This window comes from Numida meleagris, chromosome 3 (genome assembly GCF_002078875.1).
Source record: "Numida meleagris isolate 19003 breed g44 Domestic line chromosome 3, NumMel1.0, whole genome shotgun sequence".
In the NCBI taxonomy this organism is placed as follows: Eukaryota; Metazoa; Chordata; class Aves; order Galliformes; family Numididae; genus Numida; species Numida meleagris.
Genome location: NC_034411.1, coordinates 39,864,113 through 39,887,784, shown reverse-complemented (window position 1 = coordinate 39,887,784; position 23,672 = coordinate 39,864,113). Strand labels below are relative to the sequence as shown.

The 23,672-nt window shown below is 40.0% G+C and overlaps 1 protein-coding gene across 3 annotated transcripts; it reads left to right on the top strand.

The window, feature by feature from the left end:
• On the top strand, positions 2,719–23,420 carry TSNAX (translin associated factor X). 3 transcript variants are annotated; one of them, XM_021391560.1, is made up of 6 exons: positions 2,719–2,870; positions 4,478–4,585; positions 6,606–6,720; positions 8,055–8,185; positions 19,590–19,717; positions 21,625–23,420. In XM_021391560.1, the coding sequence occupies exons 1-6, from the start codon at positions 2,855–2,857 to the stop codon at positions 21,997–21,999; spliced, it is 873 nt and encodes a 290-aa protein (XP_021247235.1). In that variant the 5' UTR covers positions 2,719–2,854; the 3' UTR covers positions 22,000–23,420. The 3 variants fall into 3 exon arrangements, with proteins under 3 accessions (XP_021247235.1, XP_021247234.1, XP_021247236.1); XM_021391559.1 differs by having other exon boundaries at positions 2,728–2,876; XM_021391561.1 differs by having other exon boundaries at positions 2,750–2,866.

Below are 23,672 nucleotides of genomic sequence, written 5' to 3'. Positions count from 1 at the left end.
ACAGATAGCCTTATGGTTAGGCCCTCCATCTCCAAGGCAACCTCACAACCCTGTTCTAAGAGTACGCTGTGTCACGAAATAAAAAGGAAAACAATGGGATACGCAGAGATAATTCCAGCTCTAGCAACCCACAGTGCTACTGTGTTAGCAGTGACTTAGAGACATTCTCAGGCGACTTATTTAAACATGGGAGGATGTCACAAACATAACAATTCTCCCTGATGCTGTGCAGGCCATATGGTATCCACGAAGAGCATGTTGCACATTTGCACTTAAACTTGGAACTTCGGATTTTAAACAGTTTCCAGAGAGTTACATTGAAATGATTGAGGGTGTGAAGATACGATGATTTCATGGCTCCACTAAAGCACTTCAGCGCTACCTCTGTACAATTCCCTTCCTAACGCTGCAGGTGCTGAAGAGGCTTCACTGACATGGTTTTGAGCTGGATGAATCACTGCTCTTGTCCAGCTGTGTCTGCCCATCACAGTGCTCAGCTGAGTTGGTATCAGGCTTGGGCATTCCTAGAGGAGGAAAGATTCATTCTTTCCTTTGAGCACCATTTCAAGGTGGACTCTGCTGACAATACCGCAGCAGATAAAGAGCCTCACTGCAGAATATCGTGTAGGAGCATTATTAATGTGGGTCCCTCCTGAGAGTAGCAGACCTCAGCAGTAAAATGAAGTTCCTCCCTCCTGTAGTGGTTGTTTTCAGTTGGTTTGCCCACTCAGAAAGGCACAGATCATATGCGGTCCACTCAGTCCTGCTCTGTCCTTACAACCCTGAGTCTTAAAACCCAATTTTTCCATATGAAAGCTGTCACCAGTCTTGTCTTGGGATCTGTCTTAGGCAATTTCTCAGTGCAACTTAAGTCTCTGAGAAAACTTTGTTTGCTTGTTGTGAGGTTGGTGTTTTTTTCTTGCCCCTACTCTAAACCCTCACACCTTCTTTCTTCAACTATTTACTCCCCCAAAACGTTGCTCTTCTTTCTTCTCTAGAAGGGGAGGCAGAGAGGTCTAATTATCAGCAGGAAGAAAGGGAAAGATTTTACAAATAACAACCTGTTGCTGAAGAAGAGTAACACTGCCACACTTAAAGAGACTGTCCCAGGAGAAAGCAGTTCTTATTGCTGAGGGATGTTGAGTTTCTCTGGGCATGTGCAGAGTGTCACTGAGTCTCAGTGGAAGCTCAAACCCCCACCTCCCACAGTCGGTTGGAAACTTTCCACCGCTGGGAAACATTTGAACATCATTACTTTTTCCACTATCCTGAGACACCAGCATAACCAAAGATGTTCTGCTTTTTGTCAAACGGCTGCTGAGAACACAGAAATAGCACTGTTAAAAAAAAAAAAAAAAGTAACTGTTTCCAAAAGCAGTTTTGTACGTCTTCTAAAATCAAAGGCTGAGAACAAATGTGTGCAGGGTTAATGCTGACACAAATCATTCCATGTTCTGATTCTGCTGCTCTGAAGGCTGGAAGCTCCTGTGCAGCTGGGAGCACAGCAACCAAAGCTGTTGTGCATCCCAATCCTTGGGCCAGGCCTGAGGAAGTTCTGCTGGGATCCTCTTTGTACTCTGGCTTTCAAATGTGATTAACATCTGTTTTCTTAGATTAGGAAATTGGAGAGAGGCTTTATGCCTCTGAATAATTTTGAATGCTGCACGATAGTCATGTGTTCTAGGTATTTGGCAATATGATGGTTTGGTGATTCTCCCTGGCTGCCTGAAGGCTGCTTAGAGCTGTTGTCAAAGCTTTATTCCTGTACTATCCAAATTAGGTAATGTATCATCCTCCTGATGCTTTTATTTACATCTTCATAGGGGTACCTCTGCCAACAGGACAGCTTCTTCAGTGTTAGGACAGAGGCTCTCTTCTGTAATTAACTTTATAGTACAAAAAAGAGCTATTAGTCCACTTGCCATGTCCTCAGCACCTCTGATAGTAACCTTGGTATTGCATGTTCTGTAGCTTGCACATTCCCTTTCTGGTAAAGTTGTTGTTTTTTCTTGTTATTTTGAGGTTTTTTTTTTTTTTTTTTTTTGGCCTCTAATGTCCTGAATCAGTTGACACATTCACCCGGGATTCAAGTTGCCAATAGATGCATGTGTGTGTTGGTGACACACGCAGGGCTGGGCCAGGGTCCGCGTCCCCGGGCTCTGCCTTGTGGACTCGGACGAGTTCACATCTCCTGTCCAGGACTGCCCCCGGTTCACGGCGTGGTACGAGTTCCACCCGAACCTTTTCCCACGGCCAGGATGTTTATAATCACTCCCGGAGGCGCTTTCCCTCTGTCACGCTGGACTGACCAACTGACCAACAGGTTAAAAAATTATTAAGGGTGGGGAGGAAGGAGAGGAGCGCACGCACGCCCACACACAAAGGCTGCGGGCGCTCCGCCTCTGTGTGCGGCGAGGCAAAGCGGGGCGGCGGGACCGGCACGCTGCTCGGCACCCCGCCCGGCACCCCGAGCGCGCCCCAAACACGCAGCCGACCCCACCCAGCGCCTGCCCCGCCGCCCGCCCCTGCCCTGCAGCACTACGCGGCCCGACCTGCTCCGCGCCAGGGAGGCCCCCGGCGGGACCTCAGCGAGGCTGTCCTGGCGAGCGCCTGCTCAAAACCTCGATGGGGGCCGTGCTCTGCTCTTAGCTGGTGGTCACCGAGCCCGGTATCTCCCTCCGTCTCGCTGCGTCTCTGCGCCGCGCCTCCCTTCCCGGGGCCGAGGGGCCGCGCCGGAGCCGGCCTTGCCGTCAGGCAGGCTAGCGGGCACCTCAGCGCCGTGCCGTGGGGCCCTGGCGACGTGTGGTGGGAAGCGGCTCGCCGTGAGGACGCCTGGCTCGGCGGCGGTAGCGAGATGAGCGGCAAGGAAGGTGACGGTGCGCCGCCTGCCGCTGCCTCCCGCGGGCCGGCGGGGAATGGGGCAGCGGGAGAGGAGGGCGGACGGGGGGAGAGGCCCGGCCGGCCGGCCGTGCGGTGCCCCTGCTGTCTTCTCGGCTGGGCTTGTGGCTAGCTCTAGCAGTCCCCATCTCTGCTGTTAAAAAGCATGCAGCAAAACCCTGAGTGTGTTATTGGGCCTGTAAAATGCTAGCAAGTGGCTGTCGGGGCTCGCCGTTAGCCCGCGTGCTGTTCGGGCAGAGCTCCCTCCAACCACAAAAGCAGACAACGCAGCTTTCCTTTGCTTTTCTGATTTATTTTTCCCTTGGTTTTCTGAAATTCACGTTGTTATTTCTGCAGCGGACCCTCGTCTCTCTCTGTTTCTCTTCATTTTTTACCCCTGCTTCAGGAGGACCTGTTCTTTTTTTTTTTTGTTTGTTTTCCCTGTGAGTCATTCTGATGTTCTCAATGTTTGGAGCAAAGCAGAGAGCTGTATTCTCTGCACTGCTTCAGGGCTTCTGTTTGTAACGTGCAGAGTGCTACAGGAAAAACAAAGCCCTGAACCCCCATCCTAACAGAAAAGAAGGAAAAAATGATTTTCAGTTTCCTCTTTTAGAAAGTGACTACGCCCACTTCTGGTTTGGGTTTGGGTAATAAACAAACGGAAACATTTTAAAATCCAGTGTTCTTCTGTAACTTCTAAGTAGCTTCCTTTTGTTTTTCTTTTAAGGAAATTAAGAGAACTATGCATATTCAGAAAGGTATGCTAGTACGCAAGTGTGCCAAATGTTGGCCTCTGCTAGGAACACGAAGTTTGCAGCTGTCACGAGGCAGAGATAACAAAGAGAAATGGGTATGATGTGAATGACTCTCTCCTAGCTGAAGGAGTGACTAAAGGAAGAAACAGGACCGAGTACAAGTTGGTAGTAAAAGGCAATCCAGAGCAGTTGGGTTTTACATAGGGGTTTGAAAAAAGACACTAGGCAGAGGCACATAAGGCCAGTTGAAGGAAACGGCTTTTGCAGCGTAAAAAGAAACTTTTAAATGAGTGGAATGTAAGGACCTAAGGTGCTGCACCACAGGAGGTAAACGTGGATACCTGGATAATGGTAGTCTGCTTAATTTATGACTTGACTACTTCTCTGATTACTGAAGACCAGTGGTATAAATTACAGTCAATTATTGTACAATAAGCTACTACTGCTAGGAGTTTTAATATTTGCTGTCAAATTGAACATTAAAAAAAAAAGTGATCTAATGCTATAGGCCCCTTTTCACTCAAGAATTTGCATGCAGCTGTTCCTTTACAGAAAGGAAACAAAAGGATATGAACACCTTATGACAAAAAGACTTGGGATCCTACTGTGGTTATCCATTGGAATTGATAGAAGTTGTCCCGGTATTCACTAGAAATGTGGTGGAACAAGTAGTGTGGTATCGCGGAGATGACATCAGCTGGTAATAGAAGTTACCTCATTCTATCATGCAAAATATCAACAGAGCCACAAATGTTCTGAAGACAGCTTTCTGACATTATGTATGCTCTGGCAAAACTAGTTTATTTTTAAATATTGTTGTATGTGTGTTTATTTTCGATTAATAGGATCAGGTGGGTTCAGGAAACGAAAGCATGATAATTTTCCACATGGTCAAAGAAGAGAGGAAAAAGAGAATGTTAATCCTTCTTCTCCTTTGATGGCATCTTTTAAATGTAAGTAAGAATTTGAAAAGCCAGATTATGGAAAGTGTGCATTGTGGAATTTGCTAGGATTATGTATTTAGTGATGGAATAAGCCAACTTTCTCTGGGGGAGAAATTTGCAACTTGTTAAACTCGTGCTTCATACATTTAGAAGATGGTGTTTCGCTGTTTATGCAGTGAGAGAAGGGTTTGGCATGGCTGTAGCCGGTGTATGACCCTTTTTCATTTTACCTCCTGCTCCCCCTCCCCACCCTGCTCATGCTGAACCTGATGCTAAGTAAACCGCAGAAGTGTTCTGGCAGACACAAGGTGACCTGGCCTTTTGGTAGCAGAGAATTGTATGACCTGTATGGGTGCAAAATCTCAGCCACAGTGACAAAAGGACATGGCTGCTCATGGGGAGACTGAGATGGTTCCTCACTGTTGACCATAGTTCTGATGGTGCATGGATGACCGAGCTTCTTAAGTGGAAATGTGGATGCATGGATTTGTGAATTAGTAGCTGCTTTCCAAGAATATGAGTTTAACCAACTAATGTAGGCCTTTATGTAGACACTTACTTCATTTTAATTGCTTTTTTAAAAATAGCTTATATTTCAGGTTTTTTTTTTTTTCTTCAAATAAGCGGGTGTAAACTTCCCTCAAGCAAATTGTTTTCAGAGAATTTAAGTCAGACTCAAATGTTAGTAAATTCAGTTTAACTAACTCTCTCATTAGGTAAGCCCTGACAAGCAAAAGGTGGTCTTCAGAAATGAGGAGCATCAAAAGATGAAGGAGGGAAATGTGATAAAGGCACAGATCAGATCTCAGTGTAAAATTTTCCCTGCCTCCCATAATTTTTTTTTGAGTTTCTAAGGAATATGAAAAAATAAAAGCTGGATGACTGTTAGAGATTATGCCTTCAACACCATATAACTTCTTTGGTGTCTTTAAACAGATATTTAAACAGCTGTATAAGTCAGCTTGGCAGATGATTAACTTTGACCCCAGTGCTTTCACCTTGAATAGTGTACTTACACTTGCACTCTAAATTGAGTAGTGCAGTTGTACTTTCCACTCTCAAATGTATCAGTTTTTTCTTGAGATTGCTGTTAATTTGAATTCAGAACAACTCTTATTTCCCTCCTTTCCCATGACATCCCAACAGCAGCGTGTGATTATTTTCAGAACAGAGTAAGGGATGCAGTTCATCCTGACTTTTCAGAGATCCACTGTTTGTATTCCACTGGTGTTTATAAGCCACGGAGTTATGGAGTATTTATTTTTTGATAATTCACTGGTGGACACAACTCACAGAATTTGGTGGAGACACACCAGTCAGGCATGTGAAAGACTTAGAGCTCAGTAGGAGCATTTGTGACTCATGTTTCAGAAGAACAAAAAAAAGAGAAACCATATTTTTTTCTCATGGCAATGAGACATACAGATCTTTAGCTTCATCTAAACTTTGCTTGTCTGTAAACTGCTACACTTTTCTGAGGGATATTCACTTGTTAGATCCTTTATAAAAAAAGTAACCTCTTAGCTTGACTTTTGCCCAATTCTAGTTTTGATGTAAAATAGAACCTTTCTTTTTAGTATTCTGTACCTTTTTAAGTGTATGTTTTGGACTGCTAAAAGCATTATCAGGGTTGATGTGTATTTAAGCCTGACGTCTTAAACAAAAAATATTAATGATGAATTTTGCCACTCAAGACTGAAGTTTCATAGGTATGTAGTTGTCTAAATATATACTGGTCGATTCCTCAAGGAGGTTTTCAGAAATCTGCACCGTAGGACCTGCTGTATTTTGTTCAGAAATTATTTTGTGCCTTTGCTTGAGGCGAGCTGCAGGGTTGTGCAGTAGCTGTGGCAGGCAGGGGGCAATGGTGGTCTCCACAGCTGTGCCCCATGCGGGAGTGCTGCCCATACTGGCAAAAGGCTGGTGGGGCTGAGGCCCTCAGCTGATACTGTGGCACAAGATCTCTGCTTTTCCCTTACACTTTATACTGTGATAATCATGCTTATTTATGTAAACACTGACTCTGCAGCATTTCAGCTGGAGCTCGACACCAGGCATGATAAGTATGAGCGGCTTGTGAAGCTCAGTCGTGATATAACAATCGAAAGCAAAAGAACGATATTTCTACTCCACAGGTACATCAGGTGAGTCACACTGAGAATTAAAGTGTTTGTAGAAACCTAGAAACTGCCTTTCAGTGTTCTGTTAGTGATTAATAGCTGCAGTGTTTTGGTGAGAAAGATCAGTTTCCCTTCAACATCCTTTAGCTACTGACAGCACACACCAGTTAGAGAACTAATAGATGCTGGCGCAGGTTTTTTAGTTGGTTTTACTGGAATGTTAAATGGGATCAAAGTAGTAGAGCGTAATAGCAGATGAGAGCTTTTGAGCTTTCAGCAAGCTGGGAGAGAAGAGCATGCAGCCTTCCTTTGGGTTAGTTGCCTCTGCTGTTACTTCCCCTTTTTTGGTTCTTGTAACCTCGCTCTTGGTCATCAGTGCAAAGAGTAGGCAGCTTGGGTTGTTCACTGCACTGCATTCTGCAACCTAAGAGACTTGTATGAAGTTTTGAACTTCTCTGTGTTTTGTGTCCTTCTAAGCCTTCAAGCAATCACTGGAAGCCACAAACAAAGCAGGAAAAGAATGGGAGAATTTGGAGCTTCGTGTATCCAGCTGAATAAAATATTTACTCATTCTACGCGTAACTGCTATAAACAGCTCTCCCTGTTCCTTCTCCCAGATTTATCTTTTTCTTTCTTACCTGCACACATCTGTTGTAGTAGTATCTATTTATAGTTACCATAGTAGTAACATTTATTAGTAGGGATTAGGAAATTGCCCTCTTTTTAATTTGGTCATCTGTGAGGAGTTACTGCGATAATTCTAGTAACTGCCTCAGCATTGACTGTGAATAGCTGTTCCCACTGCAGGGGCTAGACGTGCTGGGAACTGGAAGAGGGAAGAACAATAATGAGACACTCATTTATTCTGAATTTTATATTCCTGTTTTTAAGATACGCGTGTTATTGCGAGAGTGGAAGCTTTCTGTGCTGTATTTTGATTTGTATGTACTTTGTGTGTGTTCTGTAATGTTTTGCAGAACACTGATATGTTTTTTTAAAGAGATTAACAAACTTCTACAAATACTGCTCATTTTCCAGAATAGTCTTCTGAAGCATTTGCATATATTTCTCATTGTTCTTACTTAAGCAATTGTTAGAATTATTATCTGGAATAAATATCATGCTACCAGAACTATGCTTTCTAGCTGATTATTTTCACTGTTAGAATCTGCATAATCTTTCTTTCAGAGTCTACAATAATTGTCAATGAAAGTTAAACCATTTCTGATTCCAATATCTGCTTTATTTTTTTCCTGAAGTCTATGAATGGGTATTAGTAATAGAAAACCCATAACTTTTTTTTTTTAATGTCTGCTCATATTCTGAAAGCTGCTGTTTCAATTTTCTCATGATTTCAGTGCTCCCAATGGTGAAGAAGTACTAAATGAATCTGAAGTCAAGTTAGATGCTGTCAGACGGAAGATTAAGCAGGTTGCACAAGAGCTGATCGGAGAAGACATGTATCAGTTCCACAGAGCTATATCTCCAGGTAAATTACTTTAAAATATACAAAGTGTGCTATTTTGGAGTAAACTCGATTTCTTGCCTAGCAGTGGCTCCTCTTCACGCAGCAGGTTTGAATATAGTGCATTTCTGTGGTTATAGATCAGGACTTAGATTCATCTTTGTGGTTAGCAGAGTTAGCTCTGATACTGGAGAGACTATTGCCCCACAGTCTTGTTAGTGTTGCTGTTAAACAAGGATTTGCTGCAACTGGAAAACTTTGTACCCTGACCTACACTGAAGTTGGGAGTGGTTCTAATGAATGTACTGGTCAGTTGTCTTTGACTGAGAGGAGTATGTGCTACATGCTCATTTACCCCAGCTGAAAAGCTCGTAACTTCAGGGAGGGAGAGGGAATGACTACCTTGTGAAATTATACCTTTGTGACTTCATAAAGTTCATGAATTAATATCCCTAGATTAGCATTTTCTTTCTTCTAAAGACTTGGAATATTCAGTTTGTATGTTTCAGTTGCATCTTTTTCTGCTCTTCTCTGTGAAGTAGCAGTCACTACTACCATCCTTGAGACGCTGTGTACCAGAGCTTTCATCACTTTTGCTGACAAATGACATTTTTTTGCTATGGAATTTGATTCTTACCTAAACTTCTTTTGCCTTGTTTATGGCAACATATAAGTAAAATCTGTAACTGCTTCTTTCCTATCTTGGTCATGCTATAAAAGTATCTTGCATTTACCTATCTTACTATAGACGTATTGGATTCCTGTGCATCTTTCCTTGTTCAGGCAAGTCTTCTTCAGTGACTTCAGAGGAGAGCTGCCCTGATTTAATTTTTAAAAAATATTTTACTTTTATAAATGGGTGGTAAATACATCTCTGACGAGATGTAATTTACAAGACAAATAGTGCACAGGATAACTTTTACTTACGTATGTGAACTTAAGGTCATCTAAGAGTGAGATGGTTCTTAAGTGAAAGCTCAGTTTGGCACTTCTGAACTTGCCATACTAGTTTTCAATGGCTCTAATTCAATTCCACAGCCTGCTTGTGGTACATTTGATTATTCAATTTAAATGTGAGCAGTTACTCTTAGGAGAGCCATTTACAACTTGTGTGAATCTTGTTGCTCTTTGTCACTTAGTACTATAATGAGGCAATGAAAAAAAATATATAGTTCAAAACACTGTCACTATGAATGACCTCAAACTGGGAACAGTGATTGTTCAAGTGTTTGGATTTTAATTTTAAGTTCTGTTTATAAATGCTGGGAATCCAGTCCTTTCATTCAGTTTTATGAATTAAAGTTTTCAAAGCTTCATGTAAACACTGTCTGAATAACCTGTGAAGCTCATGGACAACCTGTGACTCATGTAATGTTTGCTATCTATGTAACAGCATTGTTTGAGGTGGGCAAATCTTTGTGAGAGCTCATGCTACAAGCTATCAGCTTTGCCACATGGGCAGAATTATTACAGGGTAACCAGCTACCCCATGTTGGTTGCTTCACATGAATTCCACTGATTTTCATAGTATGGGGCTTAGTGTGAGTGAATTCAAAGAGGCATACCTACTTCTGTTTTTTACTGAGGGCTGGAGTTAGCTTGCGTTTATCTCAGATGCAATAGAGCATGCCTACAGAGCAGATATGGGAACTTGTAAATTCTGTATGTACCCATGTCCTATAAAGTAAGTGAACAAACCTATCTCTAGCTTTCTACTTAGCATTTCCCTCTTCTGATTAAAATAGAAAAGTAGGTTTTAGTTTTTAAGTAAGTACATCCTTGCCAACCTGAATAGTTAGATTTTTATATAAAAGATATGTAAACTTTATTTATTTTTCTGGTTGTTATTACTAGCTTAACAAGTTTCTGTTCAGGTTTGCTTTGTTTGATAAACACTTGTATACAGTTAGCTGCGCTAATTCACCTTTATTGATTTGTGACTTGCATAAAGATACTTACTAATATCGAAATGGACCAGAATAAGCTCTTCACAAAACAACTGCAAATACCCTGTCAGATGCGATTCAACTTATCTCAAACTTTTCATCACTGTTTTAAATATCAGACTTTTAAAATTTCTAAGATATGTCCGTCCACTGTAGAATGGGCTGAATATAGACCCCTTTAGTAGGGGAAATCAGTTGCCTGCTGTGTATGTATAGTGACTCAGTGCCTCCACAGCTGCAAAGCTTTTATATATGCAGTACATCCTCAACACTTGCATGTGGCTTGCAGTGAAGTGAGACTACTAAAAATCTTAGTAGTCTTAAGACAACTAAAGAGAATGAATCTACTGAATTCTCTAGGTTTAAAAAACAAGAAGGAAGGTGAAAGGTATTGGAGCACTAGATAATGAGGAGGAGTAGAAGAGCAGAAGTAGGCTTTGCTGTCCACCTTTTCTTTTGGTGAGGTATGCAAACAAATGCCTAAAATTTAGCAATTTTGTGGACTAATGTAGAAGATATAAAAATGCAGCCCTCCCATTGCATTTTTCCATCCCTTGTAGGTTGTTATTGACTGGAGTGGGATTGCTTGGGTTAGAAATGGAAAGGCTTTCACTTTTGTCCTCTCTTTAGATATCATGAGTCAATGGCAAATCTGGAATCTCCTTGGTTGTATAATACCACCTAGCCCAGAGGTCTCTCAGTTGTTTCTCCAATTAGGTAGTTCTTTTCTCATTAAAAAGACTGCGTATAAAATCCAACTGAAATACAGTGACCTTCATTCCATTTCTGTAGGTCACCTCCACAGTCTACTGAATCATAGAATGGCTTGGGTTGGAAGGGACCTTAAAGATCATCTGTTTCCAATCCCATACCGTGGGCAAGGTTGCCACACATCACAGGCTGCTCAGGGCCACCTCCAACCTGGCACTGAGTACCTTCAGGGATGAGGCATCCACAGCTTCTCTGGGTAGCATGTGCCAGGGCTCCACCACCCTCTGAGTAAAAAAATTCCTCCTGATATGTAATCTAAATCTCCCCTCTTTTACTTTTAAACCGTTCCCCCTTGTCCTGTCACTATCTGACCATGTAAAAAGTCCATACTTAAATTTTGGCTCTTCCCTTGGTGGGCAGAGTTTGTATCGGCTCGTGCCTGTCATGCATGTTAGAGTATATTTGTGTGTCACTGAGAAGACAGAAACTGCTTTTAGGCATTGATTATATGAGCTCGTATCTATGACAAGTATGAAACGCAAACTTCTAGCGTGAACCTTGCTCTCACCTTGGTCGTTGAATCCTTCACTCTTCAGTTAGTCATTGGGATGAAAAAAAGGGTTGCGCAGCGTTAAAGACTCGTAGATTTTGGTGCAGCTGACACTGGGATCAAGGTGACAGATGTGAAGATGCTAGCTCTCAGGATCATGAGGCTGAGATGGAAAACCTAGAGGCATGAGGAGTGAAGGAACAATTAGGTAACAACTGTGAGAGGGAATGCTTTATTCCCCCTGACCCCACTGTTTATGAAATACTGTAATTGTAAGCGAAAACAATGATAAGAGTTAAGAATGTTGCTTTTGGTTTTGTTTTTAAGTCTAGTGGTTTTTAATTGCTGCCTTGCTTTTTTCACAGTGGAAAAGTTTGCATGCCTTTCTGAAAACAAATGTAGCTAGGAAGAGTGCTAGATTGCTTAGGTATTTCCTGGAGCTGTAAGTCTTGACTTTCTCTTAGTTTTCAAATCTGATTTTGTGTCCTAAAAAAAAATCTGGAAAATTTGTTAAAAGGCTTTTCATGAACAGAAACATCGCAATTAAAGTGGGCTTTTTTTTTTCTTCCAAAAAGAATAAAGAAACGCCTGCGTCCCATATCTCAAAAGCAGCATGTCCAATTAACCTCAAACTTCCTAAAAATATTCTCCTTTGTCTTGAAACCAAACATGAAACATCCTCCTGTTCCCCACCCTATGTCTCTCAGAGTAAAAGGGATCAAAACTGGGCTCGTAATGAGAACTGCTGTAGCAGCCTCAGCTGGGGAGTCACAACTGTCTGCATCATAAAGCTGCCTAATACATATTTTATTCAGTATAATAACTGTTCACCTATAAATAGAACAGTGCTATGAGTATAATGCTTGGGATTATTGTTTGCCACTTGTAATTGTTAAATGCTTTTTTTGGGGTTACTCCAAACAGTTGTTCTTTTGACTTGAAGATAAAACAATTCTGGCAGAGCACTAAAGGAGTTTCATGCTTTCCCTCATTAAGATTAGTGCTAATGGCACGCAGGACGTTTCCCCAAAGGACACTTGCATGAGCTCAAACACTGAGTATAGCACTAATTGAACAACAACAAAAACTGATGACTGTTTTCTACGCGTTTCTTAACAGTACAGATTGTCCCAGGGGATGATTAAACAAGCAAACAAAGAGATACTGAAATAATGAAGTCTTTTTTTAATGTGGAGCTCTTCATTTGTTATGTTAGGATGTTCGGCTTTGTTGATATTTTTAAAGCTTTACTATTTGTAATATAGAATTCCTGCTCTTTGCCCCACTTTGCAGTGTATACCTTATATATCCTGTGAGGAAACGTGTACTGTTTCTTTAAAATTCTTGGGAGATGCTATGCAAGAAAAGGGCTGAGAAAGAGTTTATGAATGTGCGAAGTGAAGGGAAGAAACTTCTCAGGATTTCATATAGGTAGTATTGTTTTATATATGAAAAACTCCAAAATATTACTGTAAAATACCAGCTATGGACAGGAAAAAGCTGTGTAAACCTTAAAGACAGAGTATGCTCTGTAACATTTTAGGATTTATATAAGTATTCCAAGTATGATCTGCATCTACTCTGCATAAATGCAAAACTTGTATAATACAGAGGGGAACAAAGAGTCTGTGGTAGGTTGGCATTGGGTGGGAATGAATGGAGCATCTTTCTAACATGGCTTATGAAATGAAATCTCTAACTGATTAAAGCAAGCCTTGCTCAGTTTTTGTCCCTTAACAGTATGGGATGGTGACGTGTGTGAGAACTGTAAGGGTTTTGAAGTGGTAAACCATTTCCTATAGGAAACCTTGACTGAGCAAGCTATTAAGAGTGATCGCTTAAGCTACAAGCTGGTGTCTGTACAATGAAAGCAGGATTCTGCTAGGGACAAGTATGGGTGTGGCATTATCTTCACAGCGGATAGCTGCACGTAACTCCCCATATAGAATGAGGAACCCATATTTCTTTTGGGGCTTCTTTGCTAGTGCAGTGTAGAGTGATGATAACAGATGTAACTGGAACACTGTTGGCTGACCTTTCTGTTTGCTGTGTGTCAGTACTAGCAGTAGCAGTGAATGGAGTGGGTTGCACAGAGGAGCTCATTAGCTCTTTATCATGTCTGCACTTGCTCTGAATGGGATTAGATGATGAGGCTGTAAAATGTCAGCACCTTGTCAAAACTACTGCTCTGTGACTGCTTCTGCTGATGTTGATGCGGGAAATTCTGTGTAAAAGTTCAGCGTTGACGCAGTCGATTTATCTTGTGCAGGCACTATTTGTATTCTGAGAGAATGATATAACGTAGCTTATTTCTGTCTCCTACCTTATGCCATCTGAAGTCGCTTCAGGATTCTTATCGTGCTGCAATAAATTGTTGGAGTGGATAAAGTAAACTTAGTGTGCACGGGTGAGCTGTGCTACCTTTTCCTATAGATGTCTTTCTAAAACAAAGCTAAGGTTAAGAACAGTTATGCACCTCTGAAAAAGAACTTTTTTTTTTAGTCTTACAGTTTGAAAACTGTAATAAAATAGGTGACATACAAAGGAAAAGCTTTTTACTGCTTGAGGAAGGGTATCATGAATTGTAATCATCTCACCCAGGAAAAAACTTTAATACACCTAAAACTTGAAAGGAAAGCTATCCATGGAGGAAGCAATCAGATTTCTGCAAGATGGTGGGAAAACATAATAACACAGGAACAGGATGTAGCTGAAGAATTAAGTTCATCTCTTTGCTGTTGTGGGTGAGAGGTAAAACACCAGAAATGGAAACAAAGTTTCCTGATTATACTGAAAAATTAATGGAATTTGCAGTGAAGAAGCCAATATTTATCAGATATCATTTTGTTAATTTCTGTGTTTTTTCTTACTTTGTGAATTTCGGTGTTCTTGCACTGCCAAGTGTGCCAACAAACTATCAAACTGATTTTCAGTAAGTAAATAGCTTGTTTGAAACTTGCTATCTTCAGCATGTTATATTTTACAACTCTTGGACTATTTCTAGCTCGTGCTTGTTTTCTAGGTTGTTCCAAGGAAAGTGAAAAATCAGTATGGTAACCGTGCTGATTTCAGCAAGTAACCATGGTATTCCCCTCAGATCTTCAAGTGAGGTCAGAATAAAATAAAAGGTTGTGAACTTCTCATCCACAATGTCATCTACAAGAAAACTGTAGTTTATATGTGCACTTGTTTCTAAATGTAATAACAAATGAGAGAATGAAATTCTCTGCTGTTCTCTGCAGGGTTTTTGTGTCTGTTTGAGAAATAATTTAACTGTCATTGGCACTTATTCCTATTAAACAGGGAGCCTGTGTTTGTTTCTTTAGTTCTGAGGAGCACAGACAGACCTCTGGTTTACCTTTCCTCTAGCTGTGGTACGCATGCGATTTTCAACTAAACGCATACAACGCTAATGCTTCAGCATCTGAAATGTATCACTTACACATGCAGCTGAAAAGGAGCAGAGCTTCAGAATGGTCATGGATGTGTCAGGTAGCAACTGACTAATCAGTAAAGCATTCAGGATTTAATAAGAGAAATTTTCACCAATTTAATTATTGATTTGACTGTAAACCAGCTTAGCCGAATCGCTGCAGGATGCGATATACTTTCTTCTTTCAGTTACTACCTTCAACTGATTACTAATAGAATGCCTATAGTATCTTTCTCTGACGAATATTCCCATATAAGCTTGCAGTGATTGCCAAAGTGATTTCAAAACTGAATTGTTGAAACGGAGCAGTTTATGTGGAGATGGTCTTAGCTGTGTTTTTCTCTTCCTCAGTTCCCTGTAAAATTCAAAGGCTGTACATAGCTCTACATGGCATACATAAATGGACGTGGCACCACGTTTAAAGTATTACTCAGCGAATAGAAATAGCAGATTTTTTTCAAATGTATAAGCTTTTATGGACATTAGCTATAGTACTTTTATTTGTATCTGTTAGTTATCCCCATTGTATAAAATCTATTCTTCAGCTGAATAATTTCAAGCCTTTTTCACAGCAGTGTCTAGATGGTGTCTCTGAGTATAGCTGGCTGTATAGCTGGCTTCAGATTCTTTCTGTAAGCTGTTATAAAATTAACCTTTCACCTCATACTCACAACCAACTAAGCAGCTGTTGGATCGTTTCACAGCCTCAGCTTTAGCTTAATTACTTCAATTTTTGCCATTTCTGGATTGAAAAGAACTGTGAATCTAGGGAATTGTTGCTACATCTGTAGACAGATTGAAATGAGTGAGGTGTGAGTTCCCAGTTTCACCTTAATAGGATGCTTATGCTGAAGTATATTTATTATTCAATCATAATTTTTTTATTAATACGTTTAAATTTATTGCTTGTACTTGTTTCAATTGATGTACTTGGTTCATTTACATATTTTACCAATTCTTGTTGATCAGCAGGCTTGTAGAAGTGGGTTCTTTTAATTCTACTGTCTTCCTTGTGTTCTGCAGTGTTCACTAACAGAAGGTCTCCAGTTATCTTTGTTTTTTTTCTCAGTTTGGGTTTTCCACAAGAGTGTGACTTCTTTTTTCTTTCTTCCTATTTTTAAGAGAGGGTAACTTAGTAGCCTAAGTGTGATAAGGTAGGGCTGGCACATTTTAACCCACTTTTAAGTGTTGAACTGATACTTAAATGAAAAAAATCCAGTAAATTAAATGTTGAGGAAGCTTTCCCCTTGTTTGATCTGTCATTTCAGTGCATGCATGCATATACATCTTAAGTAGAATTAGATTGTATTTACCCTAATCTGACTCCTTCAATCAAGGGACTGTTTACCCATTTTTGAAATAGAACCATCTTCTCCTGCCTCTTACACTCTGATTTGACTCTCGGAGGGAGTGCTCCAATGACTTGAGTGAAGAGACCCAATTCCTTGCTAGTACAACACTAGTTTTGCTTGTTTTAGAGAAACATTTTAACTGTTATTTCTCAGAGTCTGTATATTCAAGGAAGGGTAGCTATCTTTATTATCAGGTGATTCAGCTGGAAAAAGATTACACAAACTTCTAGGCATAAAATCTCAACAGATGCGTGCTCAGAAGATGCCTCGGTGTAACTTTCCAGTTCGTATGTAGAAAATATCTGCCTTCTATATCTTGAAAATATATTGTATGTGTGACAGTAGCTTATCAGTAGTACAAGCTATTTATGCAGAGTAAATGTAATAAAATATAAAAATATGTAACTTTTCTGTAGCCTCACCTTTGTGATTTTAAGAAATACTAGTGGAAGTAATGCAGTGCTTTTATTTGGGATTTCCTCTGTGTGTTGTAGGAAAAAGAATGCATAAAAACAATTTTACAAACTATTACTGGCAGCTCAATCTGTAAATAAGCCAATTTTGGAATAAATCCAAAATAAAACCTTAAGGGGAAAGGTACTGTTGGATAGTGTAGCGAAATGGGATGGAGCTTTTCACCTTGGGGATTATTTGCTGAAAATAGCGGATGTCCTTCCATTAAGCTAAAACATAACATATTCAAACATCCTTCTACCTGCATATAAAAACACCTTCTTTCAAGGTCTTGGGTCACTGAAAGGTTATGTTGCAACTACTTTTGGAAGGACTTAAAATAAGAATATTTTTGCAAAGGAATTGCTACCATGTTTGCGATGCGGACAATGTCATATAATGGCCTGGGTTGAAAAGGACCTCAGAGATCTTCGAGTTTCAAGCCCCTGCTGAGTGCAGGGTTGCCAGCCACTAGACCAGCTGCCCAGAGCCACGTCCAGCCTTGAAATGTCAAATAAGGTTTTGTAAACTTACTTGTCAATACTGTGAGGTAGATTCCCAAACTGTGCAAGGTGAAATGACAAATCGGATTATGTGCACAATATTCATATAGTGGCACTAAAGAGGAGAGAGGAAAATAGTGGAATGAATCAGCTTGGATGGGAAAGGAGGAGGTAAAAATGTATGTGTGTTTGTGCTCCTGTGTGTATATATATGGAGAGAGAAAAAGGAAAAAAAATACATATAAATATATAAATGAAAAGGGGAACCAAACACTTACCCTGGAAAAGGACAAAGTGTGTGTGGAGGAGTTAAAGTGAAATGAGTTGAAGCTTGGAGTTAAGATTGATGGAGAAAACTGTATATTGGAAAGTTCGAGTGTTGATTTGATCTCTTTGAGAGCTTGGGTAAGTGCCAGGTTGATTCTTCATATCAGATAGTCTTCTCCGCAGATAATATGACAAGATCTGTGAGAATCTGCTAAGTGCTATGGTATTGGGTAGCTTACAGCTTACAGTCCACAAAAAAAGCCAAAACGTCATAATGAATTACTGATTGTGTTATATCAGCAGAGTGAGTCAAGAGAAGAAGGGGTGATGAAATCTTCCCCTCTGCAACTTCTGAAATTACTAATTTTAGAAGATTGAGTGGCTTTTCTCTATTATTTCTCTGTGACTTCACCCAGAATGCTTTACCCAAACTCAGTTGATTAAACTATTGCATTTAATTGGCCTTGCAGCTCCCAGTGTACAAGAAATGAGGCTCTGGTTGCTGGATTTTGTTCTGCTTTTCAAGCTACTGCTGTATAGAAGCATAAGGGGTACAAACTGAACTGCCTTTCGAAATTGCATTCACTCACCTTACAAATTCATATTTCAGAGGAAAAAATGCAGGTCGTTCATTAAGCTTTTGTGATTGTAACATGAAAAGCATTTTCCCTTGAGGTCTCCTCTAGTTTTCTGAGGATATTTCCACTTTCCTCTGTTACTCAAGACTGTGTTCCCTTGTTACTGATTTAGACTTTCTCTTTGATCCAGATGAAGCCTAAATTTTCTGCTTCCTGGATATCTCCATAGGCTGAGATTCTGGCCCTGTAGAAGTCAGTTGGGATTTCTAAGTTTATTCTAATGGAAACAGGATTTTAATTCTAATTATCTTGGGTACCTCCATTTTTTTTCGCATGACATATTGGCAAAGGTGTTATTTACTCATGGCCCTTTTTCAGCGTGTTACAGCAGTGTCACCTCTTTGCTTCTTTCAAAGTGAAACCATCTCCTTAAAATTGTTCAGAATTGTTCTTCTGCTAAGATCTATCATGTTACAGTCTGTTCCTTTAACTTCCTCTTTTGGCTCTCTCTCTGCCCCTCGGTCAGATACACATGTATTGTTTTTGTCTTCAAAACTTTTTAGCTTAGTCCTGCCGTGGCTGTTTGCTCCAGATTCATTTCTGCTTTTATTTTTCCACCAACAGTGCCAACTTCAGCTTTGTGCTTAGGAGCTTTTCCCTCATGCTTCCCCCAAATTTGCCCTCTACCCGTAAGGAAAAATTAACAGAACCTACAAATCACTGTCTCAACATTCAAGTTGTACTTTTTATCTCACTTTTGCTGATATGTATACAGAAAATCGCCATCTGCTGAGTATGTAGTGAGAGGTAATTATGACAGGTGGCTGCAGATGGCATATAAACCCTCTACAAGCTGTATTTGTTATCCTTTCTTTTATTTCCTTGCTGGCACACTTTTTGTTCTTCCTGCATGCCTTATTTTCAGAGTGTAAGTTCTTGAGGATAAAGCTGTCCTTCATTGTATTCATCTTGCCAAACACTGCAGCCTTGTCTGGTTTGTTATAATTATTGTTACTGGTTTTTGGTCCAGAGTTACTTGTAACAACATGTGCTTTGTCCTGAACATGAATTTCATCTAGCCTGTGTATTTTAAGGAGTCTATTCACTACTTTCTACAAAACAAAGAAACGGGAAATGAAGTTTTTCTGTTGCTAATAATGTGAATTAAAGGAAATTTTACCTATATTTTGTGGACCATCTGCCTTGCTTTTGATTTATCTGCAGTCTTCTTTTTGCATTGTGTCCCATGTCTGTGATCTCGTGTAATAATCTGCACTCCATCATACAAACGCAATGCTTTAGAAGCTTCGTTATGGGGAGCAACTTCTCAGTATGTTTCTGGGAGGGAGTAGCATGATACTTGCTATGGATATACTGAAGAATCTGAATGAAAAATGCTCTTGGAGTAAAAACTTGAAAATGCTGATCTGCTTTGCTTTTGGTCTGGTATGTCAAAAGTGTGCTATGTTAAATAACTTCTGAGTGTTATTTCTGGATTATGGTTTTCACTTTCTGCTAGTAATGTTAAAATAGTCTCTCATACAAGTTTTCTTAAAAAAAAAAAGCAAGCATGGGTCACTGCTGTAAAATTTGAGTCATTTGCTTAATAATTCTGTGTTGTTTTTTGTTTTGCAGGACTTCAAGAATACATTGAAGCAGTTTCATTTCAGTATTTTATCAAAACACGATCTTTAATTAGTGTTGAAGAGATCAACAAACAGCTAATATTTACAGCAGAAGACAGAGAAGAAACAACAAACATGGTAAAAGTTTTTCTTTTCTCATATGGGAAATACCTTTCTGGAATGGTAACGCAAAGACTGAGCTTAGTCACGCATTTGGCATTTGATTAATTAAGTCCAGTTAATGGGGTGGTATTAGATATACATGTGGGCTTTGACTCAGTCATTCAAAACATGCTTTTTATTCTGACAAGTAGTAAACTCAATCAGTGGGATGCAAGTTTATTCATTTCACATCCCCTTTAGGGCAAAATGAACACCTTCTGGTAGGGAGAGGAATGCGGGATTGTGAAATACTGGGAAACAAATATGGAAGAGGGATTTTTAATGTCTGTGATCGTGTCTGTAAGGTCTACCAGTGTATAGTGATGTAGCAAAAGTTGGAGGAGATAAATGAATTTGAGATGAAATGAAATCTTCCTACCTATACTAAGCTAATCAGAGGAGGTACTCTGTTTTGCTTCTGTTAGGTCTCCTCTCACTGGTGACAGGTGACAGGACAAGGGGAAATGGCCTCAAGCTGTACCAGGGGAGGTTTAGATTGGGTATCAGGAAAAACTTCTTTATGGAAAGGGTTGTTAAGCACTGGAACAGGCTCCCCAGGGAGGTGGTTGAGTCACCTTCCCTGAATGTGTTTAAAAACTGTTTGGATGTGGTGCTCAGGGACATGATTTAGCGGTGGGTTGTTAGAGTTAGAGCAGTATGGTTAGGTTGTAGTTGGACTTGATGATCTTGAAGGTCTTTCCCAACCTGAGCAATTCTATGATTCTATGATTTGCAGCTTTCCTAGAGTTGCTCTTGATGTTCTCAGAAGACAAGCTCATGTACTCTTGTACCTTAGCGCTTATATTGTATCTTCTGGTTCTTGATGTGGCCATACATTTACCCTGCCCTAAACAGTATTATTTGCACAGAAACTCTATTGCCAGTGACCACAGTGAACAGGGCACAATTTGTTGACAGGGCAGTGGTAAGGTACAGAAATAGTCATGCAATGGCACGTGCAATGTACAGTAATACACAGCGCAAGTGCTTCACAGACTGTTTCTGTTGAAGAGATTCTGGTCTATAGCACTTTTTTTTTCCTTCTTATTCTTTTAGTAAGATATTTGTAGAGAAGCCAGGTTTTCAGCTTAACTTCACTTTTTCTTACTAACAGTGGCATGCTTATTTTCCCTAATTGTGAAGTCATTGATGTCTGCATTGTCAACGGTTTGCACACCTCAGACAGGATTGGTAATTTTGGGTGGATGTTCCCTTGTGGGAACAAGGGGATAGAAACAGACCTGTGCCGTCTTCGAGATCAGCAGTATTTTGGAAATTGAAAGTATTGTAGCTTGGAGAGCAAATCTGTCACTTGCAATGATTTTTTTTCTCTGAATATTTATCTAGATATTTTGATGGATTCAGTTGATATAAAACAGATCTGAGAGAAATACACCTGTCAGCTTCTTCTAGAAAACATTTTGAAATTCAAGACATTATTACAAAATGATATGATTTGGTTTTATTATGCAGACTCTGCTATTGTTTCTTGAATGTTTGTGTATCTTTGGACAAGACCATTCATTCAAAATTTAAATCCATCAGGCTGAAATCTGCAAGCCAAAAAAAGGGCAAATGCAAATAAGTGTTGGTTCAGAAATATGTTCTGTTTGCAAATAAATGTGGTAGAAGCATGTTAATCACGCTTTTCAGAGTGGAAATCACATCCCAGTGGAATGGATGCTTTCTTATCTTACAGCATGCTGGAGGAAGGATTGGTAAACAGTACTTCTGAAATCAGACTGTGGAAGTGCCGTGCGCTAGAATGTTTGTAATTCCTATTGCTTTACAGTTGTATTAGGTAAATTAGTGTGCATTTGAACCATTTTAGACTGTCTTTTCTATAATTGTCTGTAACGGACTTTGCTCTGTTCTATCCTCAGACTTCCAATTCCCAGGATAAGCAACCACACACTTGGAGCCTGAAGGTGACGCCTGTAGATTACCTGCTGGGAGTGGCTGATCTAACTGGAGAGCTGATGCGACTGTGCATCAGCAGTGTTGGAAATGGTGACATTGACACGCCTTTTGAACTGAGCCAGTTCTTACGTCAGATTTATGATGGCTTTACTTTCATTGGCAACACTGGACCTTACGAAGTATCTAAGAAACTTTACACTTTGAAACAGAGTCTGGCAAAAGTAGAGAATGCCTGCTACACGTTAAAAGTACGTGGGTCTGAAATCCCGAAGCACATGTTGGCTGATGTGTTCTCCACCAAAACAGAATTGATTGACCAAGAGGAGGGTCTTCCTTAAAATGAGACTGTCACAGCCCGGAAGGGGAGAGGACTTTCACAGAGAAATCTTGTTAGTTACGATTATTTGGGTTTTGACCCTCTCAAAGCTTTTTAGGTAGAGACATTTTTAGTTTTATCTATGAGAAGATTGTTTGCAATAGTAATTTGTAACCAAAAATACTTTTTATGGTGTTCAAGAAAACAAATGTTTGACTTTGTCCTCTCGGCATGGAATTTCCTGTATTGCTCCATTGTATCCTCTTTCAGAATGACCAAATGTTCCACTGAGCTTTGCACTGGTGACTGTCAGTAGTGCCAGTCACCTCAAACAGGTGTGGTCACTGTTATCACTAATTTGCAGTGGAAGAAAATGGTTAGGTACTGTTTATTCAGCATTGTCCATAGGTTTTTGCTGAGCCTTGTTTTTTGTGTATTTGGGTTCTATCTTCACCTTATTATCTAAAATAATGCACCTGTGTGCGTGGAAGTTCAACCTTTGACTTGAAGCTGAAGTGGTCTAGAGAAGGTGCTGCATTAATGCTTTTAAGCACAAAACTGAAGCTAAGTCAACATTTCTGCAGTTGGTAATGAGGCTAATTGCACCAAGCATGTATTACTGTGCACTCGTTATTTTGGAGCTCTGTCACAATTGAGCTCTCTTTAAGTTACACAGGTTCTTTAGATATTTTGATATGAGTTAGAAAATCCATTAAAAATATGGAACTTAATGGTTTACATTTTGGTAACACATTTTAATCCAGAAATTGCCATCTTTGTAGACAACAGCAGAAGAAAGACCTGCCAAATACGCTTAACACACATACATTTGTTAAGGCAAGTGCTTCTTGGCCAAAACAAATGAGGCTTTGTGTTGGACGTCTGTTCTGTTGTTTGTGCTGCCCTGAGGACCTCCAGTGGGGTTGAACTGGTATAAGTATAGAAAGGGCCAGCCAAGCTTTAAATATCTGTTAGCAGGAACTATATCATGTGCATGTTCCTATGGAAAGGAAATTGCAAACAGAAATAAGGCAGACATTCTGACTTCCAGGTTTATCTTTGAGGTGGGTATGTCACCGCTGGCAAAAAATCAGGGCTTTCTGCCGGTGTCTGAAGTTATGGAAGTCTGATAATGTACGTTATGCTAAAGGAAAACAGATAAAACAACATGATCTTTGGACTCCAGGAAATAGGCCTCCCAACTGCAATTGAAAATACTGCATGTTTTTTATTTCCACTTCCATATGCTGTGATAGTGCCAATATTTTTCTCATGAGCATGTCCTGAGTAACACGGATCGTCTGATACGTGGGCAGGAATGGGTAAATACATTTCTGTCACATTTTTCCATTGTTTCCACATAAAGCAATATGTGGTGGGTGCTTTTTCCCCCCTATTATTACTTTTTTTTCTTTTTTTAACAATAAATTCTGAAAGCGGTCACTGCCTGGATGTTGGTTTTCTTTGCTGTTCAGTCCTAGAGGTAACTAAAGGTGTGAGTTTCCCCCTGATGTGCAGAACTACTTTCTCAGCCGTTTTATTCAGGGAGGTCTAATAAGTAGCTAGGTTTGAAATTCATGTGATCCTCTTGAGTTTAAAAAAAAAAAAAAAAGCAAAGGATTCAGATGGCAGAACAATTGTATCGCTGTACCATCTCCAATGGTACCTATATATATGTATATAATTTTTGTTGGT

What these genes read in the sequence shown, in the direction of transcription:
- TSNAX (XM_021391559.1), top strand. Translation starts at nt 2,855, where the DNA reads ATGAGCGGCAAGGAAGGTGACG. An exon ending in GAGCGGCAAGGAAGGTGACG is followed by an intron (nt 2,877 to 4,477) that starts GTGCGCCGCCTG and finishes TTCGATTAATAG; the next exon opens with GATCAGGTGGGTTCAGGAAA. An exon ending in GAGAAGAAACAACAAACATG is followed by an intron (nt 19,718 to 21,624) that starts GTAAAAGTTTTT and finishes TTCTATCCTCAG; the next exon opens with ACTTCCAATTCCCAGGATAA.